The sequence below is a fragment of the Ruditapes philippinarum genome, unplaced genomic scaffold (assembly GCF_026571515.1).
Source record: "Ruditapes philippinarum isolate M1 unplaced genomic scaffold, ASM2657151v2 ctg3080_1_1_1_1, whole genome shotgun sequence".
Lineage (NCBI taxonomy): Eukaryota > Metazoa > Mollusca > Bivalvia > Venerida > Veneridae > Ruditapes > Ruditapes philippinarum.
The window spans coordinates 175,712-196,386 of NW_026857125.1; the positions used below are offsets into that span (position 1 = coordinate 175,712).

Sequence of the window (20,675 nt, forward strand, 5' to 3'; positions counted from 1 at the left end):
TAGTCACTGAGCAAGACCAATAACTCTTGCATTGATTTGCTTTTGTCAGCTCATCACATTCATGCAAGACCCTGGTTTTACTATCAAGCAATAAGAATAGTTTGTATCATAGTTTGGGGATCTTTCTGTTGAAAATGTGTCAGAGTTAAATCATATACACATACATGCACAGTGTGTTCACTTGAGTGCAGGTATAAGTTATACTCATTCCAGAGCATACCGATTGATTGGCTCATTTTTTTCTGGGGTTTACTTATTGTCACGGCAGAGAAAGGGAAAGCGATAGAAATATCATATTCAGATGCTTGTTCATTGGTTACTTTTTTTACTGGGGTTTCATATTGTGACAACAGGGAACGTGTTCTATGTTTGACTATGATACAAAAGAGAAAGAACATCAAAACACACACGGCAATCTGATATTTTCTCGGGGGCTACAACCCTCGTACAAATCAGATAGCCTGGTGTTTCGATGTTCTTTCTATTACTTGTCTTGCAGAATGTAAAGAGAACCATTTATCAACATCAAAACATATATATATATTTCAGGAAAAAGCGTGAAATGGAAAGCAAAGGTGGACAAGGCAGTGCCTGCGAGCAGCACCTATATCATGGAACAAAACCGGATCTTGTCGACTTAATCGCTTTTGACAATTTTGATTTTCGCATCGCAGGGTCGAGAGTTGGAGCGCTATATGGGGATGGTGCATACTTTGCAACTACAGCAAAGTACTCTGACTTATATGCCTCGGCGGGTGATAATGGATATAAAGTTATGTTTGTTGCTAAAGTATTGACCGGAAAATACTGTCTCGGTGCACCGGGATTAAAAAGACCCCCACAAATTGATACAAATGACTTTAGGAAGGGTTATTATGATTCTACTGTTAATAATATACTCAATCCAACTATATATTGTGTGTTTGATAAAAACCAATATTACCCAGAATACATTGTAGAGTATAGGTAATGGCCTAAAATACATTTTGAAATTTTGGAGATAGCTGAATTCATAATTTTTATAGTTGTCATACGTATTTGTTTATGTAATATTTCTTGTTTTCTTTTTTTTAGCTCGACTTTTTAAAAAAAAAAAAAGTAGAGGTATTGTTATAGTCATGGCTGCATTGCCGTTGCTGTTGCCGTCCGCAAACTTGTACCTGGATCATTACTTTTTTAGTTCTTGGTGTATTATCTTCATACTTGGCCACAACAACCCTTGGGACAAGACCTTTCAGTAGACCACACTAACCTTGACCTTCATCCATAAATGACCTTGACCTTCAAGGTCAAATGTCCAAATTTTGCTTGTTCTTGCTATTATTGGCTGTAACTTTGTTATTTTTGAATTGATTATCTTCAAACTTGAACATAATAATCTTCAAGGAAGCCCTTTAAAATAAGTGGCCAGACCATGACCTTATAAATGACCTTGATTTTGAAGGTCAAATTATTGAAATTTTAATTTTTTTGGCTGTAACTTGCTGTAACTTTACTATTTTTGAATGGATTGACTTTATATTATAACAGAACATTCTCCAGGACAAGACCTTCATGTTTATCAAACTTAAATTGACCTTGGCCCTTTTATGACCTTGAAGGTTAAATTATTGAATTTTCACTGATTTATGCATTAAATGATCATATATATTTATTGGTGTGGATGTATTTATGTGTGCACAAAAGTGCGTCGTTACTATGCGACGACATCACATTTGCCTTGATGATCATAAGAGAAACCGGTTGGCAAATAATTAAATAAGTTAAGTCATAGACTGTGTTTTTTGTTTTATATATATACAGTATATATATAAAGTTTTGGCTGAAGATATGCGAAGAAAGCATTGAAAGCGCTACTAAATATACATAGTGTTTGTTATTTCTTAAACATTATTATTTTATCTATTTCAACACTGCACAAGGAACATTTATCATGTTATAATTTTATATACAGTCCAACCCCGTTTATTCGAAGTGTCTGGGACTGAATATTTACTTCGAATAATCGATGGGTTCGAATAATCGAAATCGGAATATTGTGATAGACGAAAACTACTCCACTTTGACCAATCATAGCAAAACTATCGTTTACAACATATTCACTTCCTGTAATCACCTGTTATCAGTTGAGAAAAATAAATATTAAAGAAAAGATGCGTAAAAAATATTGTATTTGACATTTTAGACATAAATACTTTAATTTTATTCTACATTATGTATCATTTCGTTTCGCGCAAAGCCTTGATAATGGCCGCCACTACGGTATTTACAGCTAAACTCTGGTATTTTCGATTAAGATAAAGGCTCTCATGTAGCGGTACAATTAATGAAAAAGATGTTTTGGATGTTTTGACAAATTTACATATACGGTATGTATGAAAAATATTGCTGTCATCTTAAAGCAATAACAATAACAAAATCGGACACGGTGCATAGCTTTTCAGTTTCGGTTATTAAAGTTGATAAAGAGTTATTATCACAATTGTCTAAATACACGCATGACTGTTGATATTTTTCACAAGTCGACCGGTCAGCGAATGGATCTGCGCCAATTAGTCTGGCTTCGAATAATAATTAGGCTGGCTTCGAATAATAGGTGTGAAATTCTTTCATAATTGTCTAATCGGGACCGAAATTTTACTTCGAAAAAAAAGGAGGTATTCGGATAATGCATTTCGAATAATACGCTCGTATTTATATTGATTTATATAGAGATAAAAACGGTACCGCCGATCTACTTCGGATAATGCCGGGTATTCGAATAAAGAGTTATCGAATAACCGGGGTCGGACTGTATATATATATATATATATATATATATATATATATATTAAAACGTGATAAATGTTCCTTGTGCAGTGTTGAAATAGATAAAATACATAGAGTTTGTTATTTCTTAAACATTATAATTTTATCTATATATATATATATTATATATATATATATATATATATATATATGAATTTTAAATATATATATATATAAAATATATATATTTTCTTCTAAATTTTGACAATATTTTCTGACTATTGTCAATTATTTATGGAAAGGATTCATACTTTGACAAAACTAGTGTGACAAGACAGGCCTATTAAAATTATAAAAAGGAAACATTAAGATTTGTTCAAACGTTTCTTTGTTAATGTTTGCTTTTAGAAAAAAGTAAAAAGTCGAGCGTGGCCCCCGCCCGGTGGTGGCTTTTGTTTTGTATATATATTGGAACCACAGTTTTGCAATACATGTATTTTAATTAATTCTTTTATGGGTAACAACCATGATGATGCTCCCGAAATTATTCTTGTTGGAGCAGATACTAGTAGTCTTCAGTTTGTTCTCTCTTATGTCACTCATGTGTACCATTTCTAATAGTGTCATCTTTTACTAAACAATATTTGGTATGTTCGATTAGCTAACAGAATTTTTGGCAATAATTGACAATGAAATTAATAAAATCACTTTTTTTTTTGTAATTCCATGAAAATTATTATTTCATCTTATGAATTCAACAACTTTTTTGCAATTTTAATAGAAACATACATTGTAGACAAACTATTACTGACTTAATTTCTAGTTGTTAAAAATTTTATTGCCACTTTTCAATCAGTTAACAAAATATATACTGTACCACATAATAAAGTGTTGTACAATTTCATGATAAAGTCAATTTGTATTTTGAAGGCATTATTGCATAATTCACCTCAAGATAAATGGTAACAAACAATTTTAACATATTTATAAGAACATAATAGTAAAAACATGCTATTTTATGAAATTTTTGGGTTGTTAGTAAGATGCCATTCTAGTGACAAACTTACTGGAAAAATATATGAGAAAACATGTTATATTATGGTTTAGCTACTTTATTGACTTACTAAGTTCTAGTTATGAATTGTACAGTTGAGTATGTACATTAGAATCAAGTAGCTCTTTACGTATATATCATGGCCCTGGAAAATATTCATTTCAGCTGACTTGTAAACAAAATTAGTCTCTAAATCTTTTCTTTTTTAGAAAATTATTGTGATTTTAACTGTGAAAATTAAGAATTTGTGGAAAACATATATTTCACATATTTTGCATGTAATTAATGATATTTTTCTCTCTCTTTATCTCAATAATTGACATTGGTATTAAATTAAGCAATCAAGATAAACACAAGATATGCTTGTAGTTAGGTTACATTACAAATATGGCCAAAAGTTAGGCTTTTCTAGGGATGATTGAAAAGTGGCAGTAATTGGATAAAGTTTATATCTGTTCATATTCTTAGCCAATCCTATTAACTATTAATAATGAAAGTTGCTGTTAACTAAGGTACTTTGGATCTTTATACCTTTCATAAATAATGTACTGTGGTAGTTTTTATTGAACTATATATCTATTATATACATGGCTGATTAAAAGTCATGAATTATTTCCAGTTTAATTAAAGAGAGCAAAGAAGTCTATGATGCTGAATTCAAGAGAGATTATATCTTACATTAGCATTATTTGATACTATTGTTATATAGAGGTTATTACTCTACAGAGGGTCTCTCTACAAACATGTATGCATGTCTGTTTGTCACATTATCAAATTTCTTTTTTTTTCCTGATGCCTTGCATGATTTTTCTATATTTTGTGTGGTCTCTTGGTAAAGTGTGTGTGTCTTTAATTATATCTTCAAGATTAATTTCAACAAATATATGTCATAGTCAACAATTAAAGTATTTATTTGTATTATTTTTGTTTGTTTTCACTGCAGATCTTGCGGTCCATTTTTTCCACAAAATGATCTATGTTTATTTAGGCAAATAAACTTGGGATAAGTATAATGCAGATTGGATTGATTGTTTAGGTGCTTAACGTGTTGAAGAAATAACTTCCAAATGCCACAAGTATAGTATAAGCCAGGGAAGTAGGCCTTTAGCAGTCAGGTAAATAGGCCTTTGGCAGTCAGGGAAGAAGGCCTGAAGCAGCCAGGAAGATACATCTGTATTGATGGCATACATTTGCCTAAAGCTAAATGTAGGTAAAAGCCCAATGAGGTAAAAAAGGTTGACATCCATATAGGTGTACAAACATGTATGCAATAGTTTGGCATAAGTAGCCATGAGAAGATATCTTCCTTGAAGGCCCCCTAATATATGCTACACGACTTGTTATCCCCCACCGAAAGGGGATATAGAAATAGTCTATGTCCTTCCGTCTGACATTTTTGTCCAGAGCATATCTCAAAAAGTATTTGAGGTATCAACATTAAACTTCATAGGTGGATAGATCATATTGAGGAGGAGTGCAGTGCACAAGAATGATAACTCTACCCTGCATTTTTTTCAGTTATTGCTCTTTGTTATTTTTATGCCCCCCTTCGAAGAAGAGGGGGTAAATTGTTTTGCTAATGTCAGTCTGTTGGTCGGTCTGTCCGTCAGTAGACCACATGGTTTCGGCTGATTATCTTGAAAAGTATTTATCACAAAGTCTTCATATTTCACATAGTCATTGGTCATAACTAGTAGATGACCCCTATTGATTTTGGGGTTACTAGGTCAAGGTCACAGGGGCCTTAAATGTCAAAATGGTTTCCGCTGATTATCTTGAAAAGTATTCATCACAAAGTCTTCATATTTCACATAGTGATTGGTCATTACTAGTAAATAACCCCTATTGATTTTGGGATCACTAGGTCAAAGATCAAGGTCACAAGGGCCTTAAATGTCAGAATGGTTTCCACTGATTATCTTGAAAAGTATAAATCACAAAGTCTTAATATTTCACATATTGATTGTTCATAAGTGGTAGATGACCCTTATTGATTTTGGGGTCATTAGGTTAAAGGTCAAGGTCACAGAATCCTTGAATGGTAATATGATTTCGACTTATTATCTTGGTTACTATTTATAACAAAGTCTACATATTTCACATATTGATTGGTCATAACTAGTAGATGACCCCTATTGATTTTGTGGTCACTAGGTCAAAGGTCAAGGTCACAGGGTCTTTGAATGGTAGAATGGTTTCAGCTCATTATCTTGAAAGATAATAATCACAAAGTCTTCATATTTCACAAAGTGATTTGTCATAACCAACAGATGATCCGTATTGCTTTTGGGGTCACTAGATCAAAGGTCAAGGTCACAGGGGCCTTAAATGTCAGAATGGTTTCCGCATATTATCTTGAAGATTTTTTATCACAAGTAAGTGAACTTATTGATTTTTGGGTGAATAAGTCAAATTTAAGTTCACAGGGTTCTTGAATGTCAGTTTGGTTTCCGCTTATTATCTTGAAAACTATGTATCACAAAGTCTTCATATTTGTAGTATTGATTGGTAATACCTATAAGATGACCCCTATTGATTTTGGGTCACTAGTTCAAAGTTCTAGGTCACAGGGGCCTTAAATATCTCATTATCTTGAAAACTATTTATCACAAAGTCTTCATTATTTTTCTTTTTTCCATAATTGAACACTTCCATGTACCCATTTATGGAAAGTTTCTGTAACAAAATTACCAATTATTTGAGTCAAGGGCTAGAAAGGTGGCATATGTGTCGTTCGAAATTCTTGTTTAAACTAAATTTTTGTCCAAAGCATAACTTAAAAAGCCTTTGAGATATCAACATGAAACTTTATAGGTGGATAGATCTCACTCAGGAGGTGTGCAGTGCAAAAGAATGATAACTCTACCCTTCATATTTTTTGAGTTATTGCCCTTTGTTATTTTTCATACTGTGTGGAGCATAGCTCAAAAAGTCTTTGAGATGTCAACATAATACTTCATAGCTGGATAGATCTTATTGAGGAGGAATGCCCTTTGTTATTTTTCATACTTTTTGTCTGGAGCTTATCTCAAAAAGTGTTAGAGGTATCATAGGTGGAGAGATCTCATTGAGAAGGAGTGCAGCACACAAGAATGATAACCTACCCTGCATTATTTTTCAGTTGTTACCCTTTGTTATTTTTCATAGTTTTCAAATCTGTAATCACTTCAGCCATCAGTTTTCATTACCAAAAGACCTCTTAGAATTGAATTATTCTGATCTGCTACATATACATGTACATTATTTCAATGAGCAAACACATTCGGCGGGGGATGGCCATGTTAGCATGGCTCTTGTATATTTTTAGATCACCTCTGAAAACCTGTTTGTAGATATTGTTTTAGTTGCACGGGATGGAACTTGAGGTTCCTGGGATTGTGGTTTGACAATTTAATCAGTGTACTCTCTCATATTTTCAGGTTTGAAATAATCTTTTTAATACAAATTTAGAGTGAAATAAAATATTCATCCATTAATGTGACGTTAGATAATTGCCAATTTCCAGCAGAGCAAAGACATGTTAATATGAACAGATCGTATGAGGAAAACTGTCTCTATATATATTGTAGCTACGTCATACCCGAAAATGGACATTAAACACATCTTTAACCATAAAGATTAAAGGATATGATCTGTTACATACTAAAAGCATTAACAGTGTATGCTCAGCCAGGTTTTACTAAAAGTTCCGTCATATTATAGAACGAAACGGTAGCAAATTGAAATTCAACATTTTAATGATTTATTTGCGCACATAACGATCAACAATACATGAACCGACAATTACGGCAACTAAAGCAGATGTTGCTGTAATCCATGACATTGATACAAAACTGGAATCATTTTCTGAACAATCCAAAATGATATTTTCAACTTGTTCAATTGGCTGTGACAGAATGCTTCCCGACTGTTCTATCTGATCCGGTTCCTCCAATAACTTGTTTCTTTCTGTTTCATTCGCTTGCTTGTTTTCTGCAGCTTCGCTTTTTTGTTCGTTTTTTAAGGCAATGTCAAGTTGTGACAAATCTTGCAGTTGCGTTATCACTGTCATATTATCACTGCAAAGTAATTTCTCAGTTGTGCTCTCTGGTACGTATTCAGTCTCATGATTGTCAGTATTGAGAGGTTCATTTGATATGTTTATATCACCCTTTAATAAGTTATTGAAACTGACTAACTTAACAGTTTTCTTTTCAACTACTGATATACTGGAAATTTTCTTGTGCTGTTCATTTGCAAGCGAATCGCCGTTGGAGCTGATCGTTTTCAGTACTTCGTTCTTGGTTTGGGCAACATTTAACATTTCTCCGTGAAACAAATAAGTATCCTCTGCATAGTTCTTTAATAACAAGTTGTCTGTCTGTAATGATTCACTATCAGCTGAACAACTTGTTATTGAAACATTTTCTGCTTGTGATGAATCGCTATTGATTGAACTAATAGTTGTTAATGAATTATCAGTGTCTGATACTACAATATCGGTAATTTCCTCCATATTTTCTGACTTAGTTAGATCTCTTTCAACCAATGTGTTATCTAAGAAAGACTTATTTGATTGTGTTGAATCACAATCGGTTGAACATTTCTCAGGTAAAGACACCAGCTGCGATAAAAGAACAGTGTCGGTGCCCACTTCTGATGTAAATCTTTTTGGTTCAACAGAGTTTACAGTTGATAGTGAACTTGTTTGATTGGATGACATCGTAACATATTTTGCGCATGCTTTTTTGTTTGAATGTGGAGTTTCTTGATGGAAACCATCATCTTTGCTTTTCTCTGTTCCTAAATTCTCTATTTTGTTGTTTATATTTTTCTCAGTCAAGTTCATCTTCATTTGTTCTTGAGAATCACCATCTTTAGCTATTTCCAGTCTATAAAGAGATGACGTAATACCATCTTGCTGATCTGTTTCTGAATATAAAAGGTCATAGTTTTCTTTCATAGTCTTAACTGTTTCTTCATGTGTGACATATGTTACGCTTGTAGCAGATTTGAGTTTTCGATTATCGCTTATTACTTTAGTCGTATTATCAAATACATCCAGAAGGTCTTTTACTTTGCGTGCATCCCCTTTGATGTCTCTATTATTACAGTATCGTCTACCACATGGACATGGTGCAACAACCCAATCTGGATCTAACCAGAAACACCTGTAGCCGATTTCAGCGGTTTTGCCCCAAGTCACGCCAACTTCCACAGGGCACGTTTGTACACTGAGTGAACGATGTTTGATTTCTTCCCAATGTAGCACCTTTCTGTGTTGACTGTTAAGAATTGCTAACTTCCACTGGAAACATGTGTTAACGGGTAACTGGATGGTTAATACCGGATTATGTTGCGCTGAAAACAACCGGGAATATGTCGGATCCCAGTCTCCAAGAAATTTTGATGATCCTACAAGAGCTATCGTTTCATTTACGTCATCGATGCTATGAATAACTTTAAATGTGACGTTTACTAAACCTTCTGGTGGCATCAGATTTGAATAAATTGTTGTACAACAACAGAGTCCAACTAAACATCTACATGAACTACATCGGGTAATTTCTTTGCTATTCCATCCTGCTATTATTTCAACAGGACCTCTGTCAATCCAATGCCACCTGTTTGGATATTCTTCCCAATTCTGGATTTCACGCGTTAGCCTATCTATAACAATTAATTTCCATTCAAAATATTGGGATAGTGGTAATCTCACCAGTGAACTCCAGCATCCTTTAACACCACGTCTCTCCAACAATAAAGCACTTTCTGGCTCCCAGTTACCTAGGGTTTTGCATGATCCAATGACGCCAACTACGTCATTTTCATTGCTTACATCATGGTGACTTGTGAATCGTACATTCACTTTGTTACACTCTGACGTCCACAAGTGGTTCGTCATGCTCATCTAGACGCTGAAAGGCAAACAATGACGTTTATTTACTTATTAATGTTATAAACGTTCAAAACGCAAGGCCGCTAAAAGCAGTCACTAGCAGTCACTAAGCAAGTAGCCCACCCCCATCGCCAAGACAATTTTGACTTGTAAGAGGCTAAAAATGGATCAGATCGATCTTACGGTAACATGCAATTAACGCTGAAAAGCCTTTTACCCTATCTCAATCCATTGAGAAGTTACATCACTTTGAAACCAGATTTGATGGATTGAACAACTCATAATAGTGATTTTTTGCAATCTTGAGACGACCCCCGTTGCCATGGTAACATGAAAGCTGTTATAAAGGCTATGGTCCAGTCAACATTTGTGCCAAATTTGATCAGTATTGAAGCATTTTTATAGTGCCATATCAGTTTGAACTTGTAACAAGAAGCTTTTCAATGAAAACAGCCATTTTTCAAAATATGCTCATGCAATAAAAGGTTAAACATCTTGAAATGAAACCAGTAATTATAGCATATATAAATTGATTGCCGCTTTGTTCAAATCGACTTTTTGACATTAATGGTACAAGAGGGAAAATAATCAGACTTTTAGTCAAGGCCAGAGCACTCATGATCTCTGGGTTGAGTAGCAGACTCTTTTACAATTTTGTCACAGTTACAACAACGGCTATTTATTTTCAGTTATGTTATATAGAAGAGCGTGTCTTTCAAGAGCGATCTTGTGTAGAAAAAAACACAAACTGGTGTTTGCGTCTATAAGTGATTCCATAAAACGTTCTTCGAGTTCTCACGAAAGCTGATCATATTACATGTAATTCCCCAAAACTTATATTCTAGACCCATATCACGTACGACTATGCTATACATGTATATATGTTATAGTATCTGGTTTTTTTTTATAGTAATTTCCAACATTGAACAAATTATCTGTAAAACAGTTTTTAAAAGCAGAACTTTGCATTCATCGACAGACTCAACGCGAATATGTATTGCTTAGTTATACAACAAAAATAGCTAGACTTTAAAATCTGTCCGCAGCTATTTTTTAAAGGAGCTCAACTGAGTTCCAAAAACCTAATATCATAAAATTTGAATTTCTTACAAAGATCAGCTGGGGCACTTAAAACTGAAATGGGAAATTATGCTCAGAAATATTTTGAAAATCATATTTTTTGTGCTATTATATGCACAATTTGAGTGAAAAGCGTTGCAACGCTTTCCAATTCACAATTAGAATAATTATTCTGGAAAAACAAAGTGAGCGAATGATTGAAATTTTGCGCACAGGTTATTTGTCTCGACAACATCAATCTTGGAAACTTATTTGCAGTCTCTTCATGTCAAAAAAGCCCAGTGGAGTCCCTTTAACATTTTGATTTTACCCACTATATTATTTTATCATCAATATTTTATGTTTCTCAACAATATCACTCAGATTACTTCTAGGGTTAGGGTTAGTGTTATGGGTATATGAAATGGGGTTACGGAAAGGATTTTAAAACATGGAATTTGCTAGCCTACGGACAGATTCTAAAAGTGTTCCCAAAATATACCATGTAATATTATGTTACGTGTAGATTTATATAATTTGTTTTGTTATTTGAAATAACGTTCTAAAATAATTATTCTAACACGACCCACATTTTTCCCTATTGAACATAGAAGAACCGAAAGTGTGTGTTATTTAAGAAATAATATATCCCAAACAGTGATTTTATCGCTCAATAACATCACTGTTTGGAGTTCGGATGCGAGGAATTATATCACGAGGGCGTAGCCCGAGTGATATTATGATGCGCGTCCGAACGACAAACAGTGATGTTATCAAGCGATAAAATCACTGATTTGGATATATTATTTCGATTCTAACACGACATTAACAAATAAATGTTGCGGTACTTGATAGTTAAGCAAAATTGCGCCTGATTTGTTTCCGAGCTTATTTTCAGCGCGTCGGATTTTTAGTGGTTACGTCACGTGTATAATGATTACGTCACATGTCTAAATATAGAACGTCAAACTGTGCATCTGTTGCATAATAACACACACTTTCTGTTCTTCTATGTTCAATAGGGAAAAATGCGGGTCGTGTTAGAATATGCATTAATTAGTGCTCGCCATTATTTTTAAGCCAATCACCGACGAGGATTTTTCATATTTTCAGGTTTCAAATCTTAATAGAACAGATTTTATATAAACTGGACGTTTTATATTATAAAACGCAAGTGGGCGGAGCACTAAGCCGGTTAGAGTGCATATTGGATGTTCTTCGTAAATAAGAAAGCTACAGTCGCTTCGCAAGCTCCGCTCCTTTTTAGCTTTCTTATTTACGAAGAACAACCAATATGCACTCTAACCTATACATAGAGTCACTGTTTGACGTTCTATATTTAGACATGTGACGTAATCATTATACATGTGACGTAACCACTATAAAATCCGACGCGCAAACAATAAGTACGGAAACAAATCAGGCGCAATTTTGTTTAATAGCAGGTACGGCAGCATTTATTTGTTTACGTCGTGTTATCTAGAATCGAAATAATATATCCAAATCGGTGATTTTATCGCTGGATAACATCACTGTTTGGAGTTCGGATGCGAGGAGTTATATCACGAGGGCGTAGCCCGAGTGATATAATGATGCGCATCCGAACTCCAAACAGTGATGTTATTGAGCGATAAAATCACAGTTTGGGATATATTATTTTTTAACTATAACGTCATTAAAATGTAACGTGACATTGTCTTTAAAGATTGTTTCAATTCAGTGAAAAAAGTATTGAAAATGTATTGTTTATGCATTTCTAACAATGAATTATCACACTATGTGTGATTATGTACAAGTCAAAATAAAATAATGATCTGTTCGATCTGTTTTATTATAAGATGCAAGTGCAACTAGCATTGCTACATTTTTGTATTTCATTGTACGGCTTCATTGGCTGACATTTGAACAAATTTAGCAACTAAAATTAGCAAATGAATGATTATAATGAAATGCATGATTATAATGAGATTACGCTTTGAATAAAAAAATACCATAGCCTGTTTATTCTTCTTATATGTACAGGAATTATCAATTTACAAATTACACAGTTCCACAAGGCTCAATACGCTCAATACTAGGACTCTTGCTATTTCTTATATATAATAATTAATGACATGGCATTAATGTCAGATTCTATTACCATTGACATGTACGCTGATGACTCCACAATCCGATACTGATAGTCTCGTTATTGAAAAAGAACTCCAAAAAAGTCTTTACTTGGTCAACAAATGGTTATAAATAATAATATATCTTGCACCCAGTAAAAACTAAGTGTATCAAAATTCAAAACTAAGCGGGCTAGAAACCTCGAACTTGCTATAAATGACACTATATTAGAAAACGTATCAAGTCAAAATATTCTCGGGATATGTGTTGATACTAAATTAGCATGGCATACTCAAGTTCATAATGTAATAAATAAACTCAATTCAAAAATGCACTTTTAAAACGAATTTCATATTTTTTTGACAGATGATATGAAAATGTTATACTATACTGCATAATGTCAACAATGGACTACTGCAATACTATATGGGGATAAAACTGCAAATCTGATACCGAAAAAATATACAACATACAAAAGAGGGCACTTCGGATAATTCTGAAACAGCATGTAACAAAAAGTGTATTCAATACCCAAAATCTGGTTACTTTTGAAAACAGATGCAATTACATGGCCTTATTGGTTTTTAAACGTGAACATAATCTGGCACCATTTTTTTTTAAAATTTACTCATGAAATATGGTGCTTTATTTAATTTTACCCATGAAATATGGTGCTTTATTTAATTTTACCCATAAAATATGGTGCTATATCAGTCAAATATATTTCATATTTATTTTAAAAAAATATGAAATATAAATATGAAAGTGGGCGGAGTCAAAACTCATATTTATTTTGAGAGACTTCTTTCGCCATTTTGTTTGAAAAATCTGATAAATACGAAACAATTTTTTGTTGAATTTTGCTTTGAAAACTATCTAGAATGATAGAAAATGGTCTAACTAAGAAAATAAATCCGAACACCAATATCTTTAATTCTGTTATTAAGGCTGTACAGACGTTTAAAGAGTTGTTTACGTGACGTCACAATGCAGCGCCATTTATCGCGTGCAAAACAAGACGCAATAATATATTACTGCGCACTACTTGCATTACTGCGTAGCAAGCAATGGGGTTCGTAACCATTTTTCTTTGATAATGAAATTAAATAAAAAGGTTATTTTTTCGTTTTTCGTGGAATATGGTATATATTTTCACTCAACATGATAAAATGCCACATATTTTCACTCGCCGTCCCGGCTCGTGAAAATATGTGGCATTTTATCATGTTTCGTGAAAATATATTCCATATTTCACTCAAAAGAAAAAATGTCCTCTTATTACTTAATTTTACCCATGAAATATGGTGCTATACCAGTCAAATATATTTCATATTTGTAAAAAATAAATATGAAATATAAATATGAAAGTGGGCGGAGTCAAAACTTATATTTATTTTAAGGGACTTCTTTCGCCATTTTGTAACAAAAAACAACTTTTGTTGAATTTTGTTTTGAAAACTATCTACAATGATAGAAAATGGTCTAAGAAAATAAATCCGAACACCAATACCAACATTAACTCTGTACAAACATTTAAAGTGTTGTTTACGTGACGTCACAATGTAGCGCCAAATATCGCGTGCAAAACAAGACGCATCTATAAATAATATATTACTGCGCGCTGTACAATTGCAGCAAACAAAGTGGTTCAGAACCATTTTTCTTTGATAATGAAATTAAATAAAAATGTTATTTTTTTCTTTTTTTCGTGTAATATATGGTATATATTTTCACTCAACATGATAAAATGTGAAAATATATTCAATATTTCACTCAAACGAAAAAATATCCTCTTAATATAAATAAATAACAACTTTTTGCTGAATTTTGTATTGAAAACTATCTAAAATTATAGAAAATGGTCTAATAAAGATAATAAATCCGAACACCAATACCTTTTATTCAAAAGAGTTGTTTACGTGACGTCACAATGTAGCGCCAAACATAGCGTGCAAAACAAGACGCATCGTAACCATTTTTTCTTTGATAATGAAATTAAATAATTTAAAGGTTTTTTTTTCTTTTTTCGTGAAATATGGTATTTATTTTCACTCAACATGAAAATATGTGGCATTTTATCATGTTGAGTGAAAATATATTCCACATTTCACTCAAACGAAAAAATATCCTCCTCTTAGAACTACTAGTTTTTTTCTAATAATGATAGATATAATCTTCGCTCTTCAGCGAATAATGATCTTATTCACTTCATGCCACGGACAAATTATATGAACAAACATTTACATACAAAGCGGCACATTTATGGAAAACATTCCCAACTGACATAAAACTACGAAGTAAATTGTCATCTATCAATGGAAAACTAAAGGATTATTTAATAAAAAAACACAGCTTAAAGCGCTAAAAACTGAATTTTAACAGAAATAACCCTCTATAGCTCTCTATAGCGCTTTGTTTGTTTGTTAACATTGTTTTATGATTGTATGTGCATACGAAGTTAAGATACTAATTTCCATAATTTATCATTTATAATCCACAAAAATGCTATGTATTTTGTAAGAGTGTTTGTCGTTGCTGTTTATTGTTATTTCTGATTTCTGTTTATATACATGTATGTATAGAAGGCCGTATTGGAAATAAGTTGTATGTTTATTAATTATGTCACCTACTCTCAAAATAAAGTTATTATAATTATTATTATTATTATTATTATTATTACTACTACTACTTCTACTACTACTACTACTGCTACTGCTACCGCTACCGCTACCGCTACCGCTACCGCCACCGCCACCTAATGAATTGGGTCATTAGACCAATGTTTTCAAAAAACTTTAATAATCATCATAAACTGCCGGGACTGGTATTTCATTAAAACTGTATAATTAAAAAAATAACAATTTCATGATAATACAACACGACAGTAAATACAAAAATATGTTACAATAGCTTTTTGTAAATGATATATTCTATTAATAACATAAAATACCTTTAAAAATCACACTTTAAAGGTTTAAAGTCGTTAAAGTCGGCCAACACTTAAAAGAATACTTATTTGTTTTAGTGGAAAGTATGTTCTCTGTAAATAAAAATTAATGATAGCTTAATATTATCATTATATTATCTTAATAAGATAAAGTTGTTTCTCATAATAATATAGATCTGCACCAAAATAAAGAAGGCATAGAAAAAACTTACAGAAGTCAACTTCCCTTTGGTAAAGAAACCCGGTATTCATTCCAATGCCGAAAAACAAATGATATTTAACATCTCTCACCCGGATAAGATGTTTGCGCAGGCTAGTGTCCCAGTATTGCTTTAATTAGTGTTATCAAAATTAATTGACGCCAAGGAATATATGTTTTCAACCTACTTAAGCGTAAGCTAATGGACGTCAATAGCAACAGTAACGTAAAATTGACGTCATTAATAGATCTACGTCATTAAAAATCAGACTGTTTACAGTATTTGTGTTCGCATGTCCGATTCCTCTTGTTTATTTTTTCTTAAATCGAAAAATTCTTGAATGATTTTTGATAAGAATTGCGTCGTTAAATTAAAGTTGGACAAACAGAACGAGTCTGCTTTAATAAATGAGGTGTTTTTTTTTTTGGTGATTTTTTTTTTTTAGTTTTAAATAATTCCAATTTCAAAATATGAAAAACAAGAATAACAAGGAAGGGCCTACTGTATATATTTATAAAAGAAATATTCAGAAATATTGATAAAATAAAATGTGTATTTTAATTTTCCGTATTTTCTCTGCAGTGAAAACTATTTTCTGTATTTTCACTGGTACAATAATTATGTAATTTGCCGGACTAAGTACTGTCAATACATAGAATTTAAGACGGGGAAAAAAACAAGAATAACTTTAGATCAACAAGTTCACAGGACGCAGCCCCAACCCCCCTCCCCCCTGACACATCCAAGTAGGGCACCCAGAAGGCACCAAAAAAACCTGGAGTGGACAAAAGGGAGGCGAAAGGAGAGGGACATGTACAGTAATGTGTGAAATAATATAAACTAAAAGTCTTTCAAATAATAATGTCTACTGTACAGTAGAGCTACTGTAAAAGATAAAAATGTATAAAATAAACAAAAAATTCAATACAGGATACCGCCACTCATAAAATGTTTATTTTCATACCGCTCGATGAAAATAAATCATGATTTTATTGAAAAACTTGAATATCCTCTACTACTGTATACTGTAGGCCCTTTGTAATGGATACGCGTATGATAAGAACTTTCCGCGTTTAATAGATCTTTTTTATTTAATACATTTCTTTGGGTTACCCGTCTCGAATAAACAAATATGGCTGACTAAAGCAGATTTTGTTTTGTTTTTGAAAATAAAATTTAGTATTTACTCATACTTTGCTCTGCTGATTTCTAATTTTAACTGAAAATTTAAACACACAGTTTTATAGAATATGATTTTCTCCAGGAACTGTGTGTAGTTCTGTAGCATGCTGGGTTAGGTTCAGTTTGCATAAACTTGCACAATTTTTCCAGTGTATCATCTTATGCCAGTTATGGTGAACCGTTGAGATTTAAAGATGTTTAAGGACAAGTACCAGGTGTGTATGGTTATAAGGTTTGTGGTAATCGTTTGTTCAACTCATTTATTGAGTTCTTGTGAAAAATAATCCCCATATCAAATTTGATAGGCCTGCTGTTGTGTATCAGGTCGTTTCGGCCTTCCTAGACGTTTCGACCCAGGCTCGTCTTTTCGGCTACTTTCTTTATTTTATACTGTACTGTACTGCATGCAAGCAGTTCCCGTACAAAAATCATATTTACGTAAACATTATTTTTTATTATGCTCACTCACCAAAATTTGAATGTTACACATCAATATTCGGCTCGTCACACAAATCATGGAAATTCCATCATGTTCTAAACATAGAATAACCCTTACTTATGAGGCCTCATATGGGGTACCGAAATTATCCATTATTTTGTATGAAGAGAAGTAGTTCCCGTACATAAAATCTAACTCATTATAATTATACAATTTTATTATATCTGACCTATTTTTCATTTACAATTGTTGAACAGACCATTATCTAAGAGATAAATAGATGTAATTCAGGAAATAGAGTGTAGACTAAACGCGGGTATCTTTTACCCGGTACCGTTACCCCAACGCATTCACATGCAATAGCATGCTTGTAAAGTTGTATGCATGATATTTTACGCATCAAAGCCATAAAATTATTATATATAGTAATATTGGTCAACATTCTGATAATTAAATAAGTTTTCATCACATTGCCTACTTATTTGTAAACAGGTGGTATGTGGAAAACCCTTTAACAAGCCTCACGTGTAAGTATTTTTGCGCATGCGCGCAAGGACGGAATCCCCCAGGGAAAACAAGGTCACGTTTTGACGACGCACAGGTGAAAGTGATTTAAAATGAGACTTTATATATACGAACTGCCGAACTGACACTTAGATTTTGTCTCGTTTATGTATCTGCTTGATTTGAAATGAATTTTTGAAGAATGCAAGTAAAAATCAAGCGTTTAAATGAAAAATACGGGTACTGCTTCTGTACGGGAACTGCTCGCATGCCAGTAATGGTTGGGGACCACCAAAACCGGACAACCACCAAACCCAGACGGCCCCGAAAATGCTTAATTTAATATTTTCTTTGTTCAGTGGTTGTCAGTCACTTTTTTATCAACAATAAGTGCATGTTTCTTTTAAAATTAAGTAAATAAATTTATTTCAACCTCCGTAAATGGTAATATTTTAATGTCTATTTCAAGAATGTTGACGTTGAAATTCGGGGGTCATGAAAGCAATGCCTGACCTCATATACCAGCTATAATCATTTGCAGAATGAATAATAGAATATCCAAAACTTTAGCATTTGTTGCTGACATTTTGAATAGCATACATGTTACAAATCAAAAATCAAAACACCCAAGCTTTTATCTGAATTAAATCACATCATGTACATATCTGTCCGGACACATGGTACTGTAGTGTAGACAATGTAGGTAATTTTGATACCCTCCTTGTCGAGCCTATGATATAAGTGTCAATACAATCAGAAATAAACAAACTAGTTTGTTAGTTAAGAGAAGAACCTAGCTGAACTGTGTCAAATTTTTTTATCTCTAGGTTAAAAATTATGAAATCTGTACGGAAAAATGTTCCAAAAGTGTCCGGTTGATGGTCTCCGACCAGTACAGTAGCCAGTGTAAGTATAAACAGTATACAGTACATGTTTGACGCATCTTTTGGTGCTACACCTTGGTTTGTCAAGTGTTTGGATTATCTTCATCTAGCAGATTGGGGGTTTACATAAAACCAAGGCTTGATATGGTTCACATATATTTCTGCTTTATCCACTCAAAGACATATACAAATATTTATACACAGGTCTGTATACCACTGTGTAAGACTTTACAATACCTAGCCTAATTAATTCGGCGTGAACGGTTTGACTCATTTTTACAGACTTTTTTTCTTACTGTCAAACTGTTATGCCTAGTTTTACCTGTCATTTTTACGCACAGAAAAGCTACCAGCAACACTATCGATAGTTTAGACTGATTTTTATTGCTTAAACCTGAAAGTAACTTCATTGTCCTCTAAAAATCAATAAAATATAATTTTTAGTACTAACTTCTCCAAGAAAAAATATTAGATTGTATCGGTCTTAACGCATACATGCGATTTATTTCAAATTTGTACTGCCTACAATATCTTCGGCAAACATGTTATGACATCATCGTAAAAAATTGATTCCATGAAAGCTGGTAGTAGCTACCAGTGTGTCTAGCATGTAAGTGTGGGTTACACATGAAGATTAAATTAAAAAAAAATATCGGGGAAATAAATCTATTCATTATTTTTTAATAATTTAAAAGTACCAATGTGTTTAACGGTTGCAAATAGGCTCCGTACATGTACTGTTGTTTAATATTTTCTAAATATTTTTGTACATGTACTCAACATTTATCAATAGGTGGTTTGCCTTCTTGTTTACTGCTAATGACTGCCAATGTGACTCTCGGATAAAATACTGACTTCATTTATACATGCATATTTATATGACAATTAAGAACGTAAAAGAACTATGGAAGGAAACTATTTGAAATACACTTCAAATAATTCAGTACTTGTACAAATAATATTTCAAGAGTTCTATTTCATCGATGATATATAATACCACATTAAAGCTACTGATAAATGTCTTCTTGACATACGTTATTATACCCCCACCACAAAATGTGGGGGGGGCTATAATGGATTCGCTTTGTCGCGTCGGTCGGTCGGTCGGTCGGTCGGTCGGTCCGTCCGTCTCCATTTTCGTGTCCGCTCTATAACTCCTATACCACTTGAAGGATTTTCTTCAAACTTGGCTCAAATGTTCACCTCAGCAAGGGGATGTGCAGAACCCATGTTGCCCATGTGTCAGCTCAAGGTCAAGGTCACAATTGAAGGTCAAATATCAAACACAATCATATATTAGACAGTATGTCGTGTCCGCTCTGTAGGTCCTACAATAATTGAAAGATTTTCTTCAAACTTGGCTAAAATGTTCACCTCAAGAAGGGGATGTGCAGAACTCATGTTGCCTATGTGTCATTTTAAGGTCAAGGTCACAATTGAAGGTCAAATATCAAACAATCAAATATTACACAATATGTCGTGTCCGCTCTGTAAGTCCTACACTAATTGAAAGATTTTCTTCAAACTTGGCTCAAATGTTCATTTCAACAATGGGATGTGCAGAACCCATGTTGCCCATGTGTCAGCTCAAGGTCAAGGTCACAATTGAAGGTCAAATATCAAACAATCAAATATTACACAGTATGTCGTGTCCGCTCTGTAAGTCCTACA

The 20,675-nt window shown here is 33.1% G+C and overlaps 3 protein-coding genes across 3 annotated transcripts in view; 2 read left to right on the forward strand and 1 right to left on the reverse strand.

Annotated features, from left to right (window-relative positions):
• Window positions 1-4,720, forward strand: part of LOC132748843 (E3 ubiquitin-protein ligase MIB2-like) — a 48,333-nt gene extending 43,613 nt beyond the window's left edge. Inside the window, exon 15 of the mRNA XM_060738496.1 lies at window positions 550-4,720. Coding sequence (XP_060594479.1) covers window positions 550-970 — 421 coding nt within the window. The 3' untranslated portion in view covers window positions 971-4,720. The remainder of the gene's footprint in view (window positions 1-549) is intronic.
• Window positions 4,721-7,521: 2,801 nt separating this feature from the next.
• Window positions 7,522-16,209, reverse strand: LOC132748844 (uncharacterized). The gene is made up of 2 exons (XM_060738497.1): window positions 16,008-16,209; window positions 7,522-9,699 (listed from the first exon to the last, which is right to left on the reverse strand). Exon 2 carries the CDS (start codon window positions 9,690-9,692, stop codon window positions 7,545-7,547), a length of 2,148 nt encoding a protein of 715 aa, XP_060594480.1. The 5' UTR covers window positions 9,693-9,699; window positions 16,008-16,209; the 3' UTR covers window positions 7,522-7,544.
• Window positions 16,210-17,112: 903 nt separating this feature from the next.
• The window catches only part of LOC132748847 (protein CFAP20DC-like), a 56,429-nt gene continuing 52,866 nt past the window's right edge, over window positions 17,113-20,675 (forward strand). Inside the window, exon 1 of the mRNA XM_060738501.1 lies at window positions 17,113-17,392. Coding sequence (XP_060594484.1) covers window positions 17,372-17,392 — 21 coding nt within the window. The 5' untranslated portion in view covers window positions 17,113-17,371. The remainder of the gene's footprint in view (window positions 17,393-20,675) is intronic.

Excerpts from the sequence above, each read along its gene's own strand:
- LOC132748844 (XM_060738497.1), bottom strand. The coding sequence starts at position 9,692 with ATGAGCATGACGAACCACTTGTGGACGTCAGAGTGTAACAAAGTGAAT.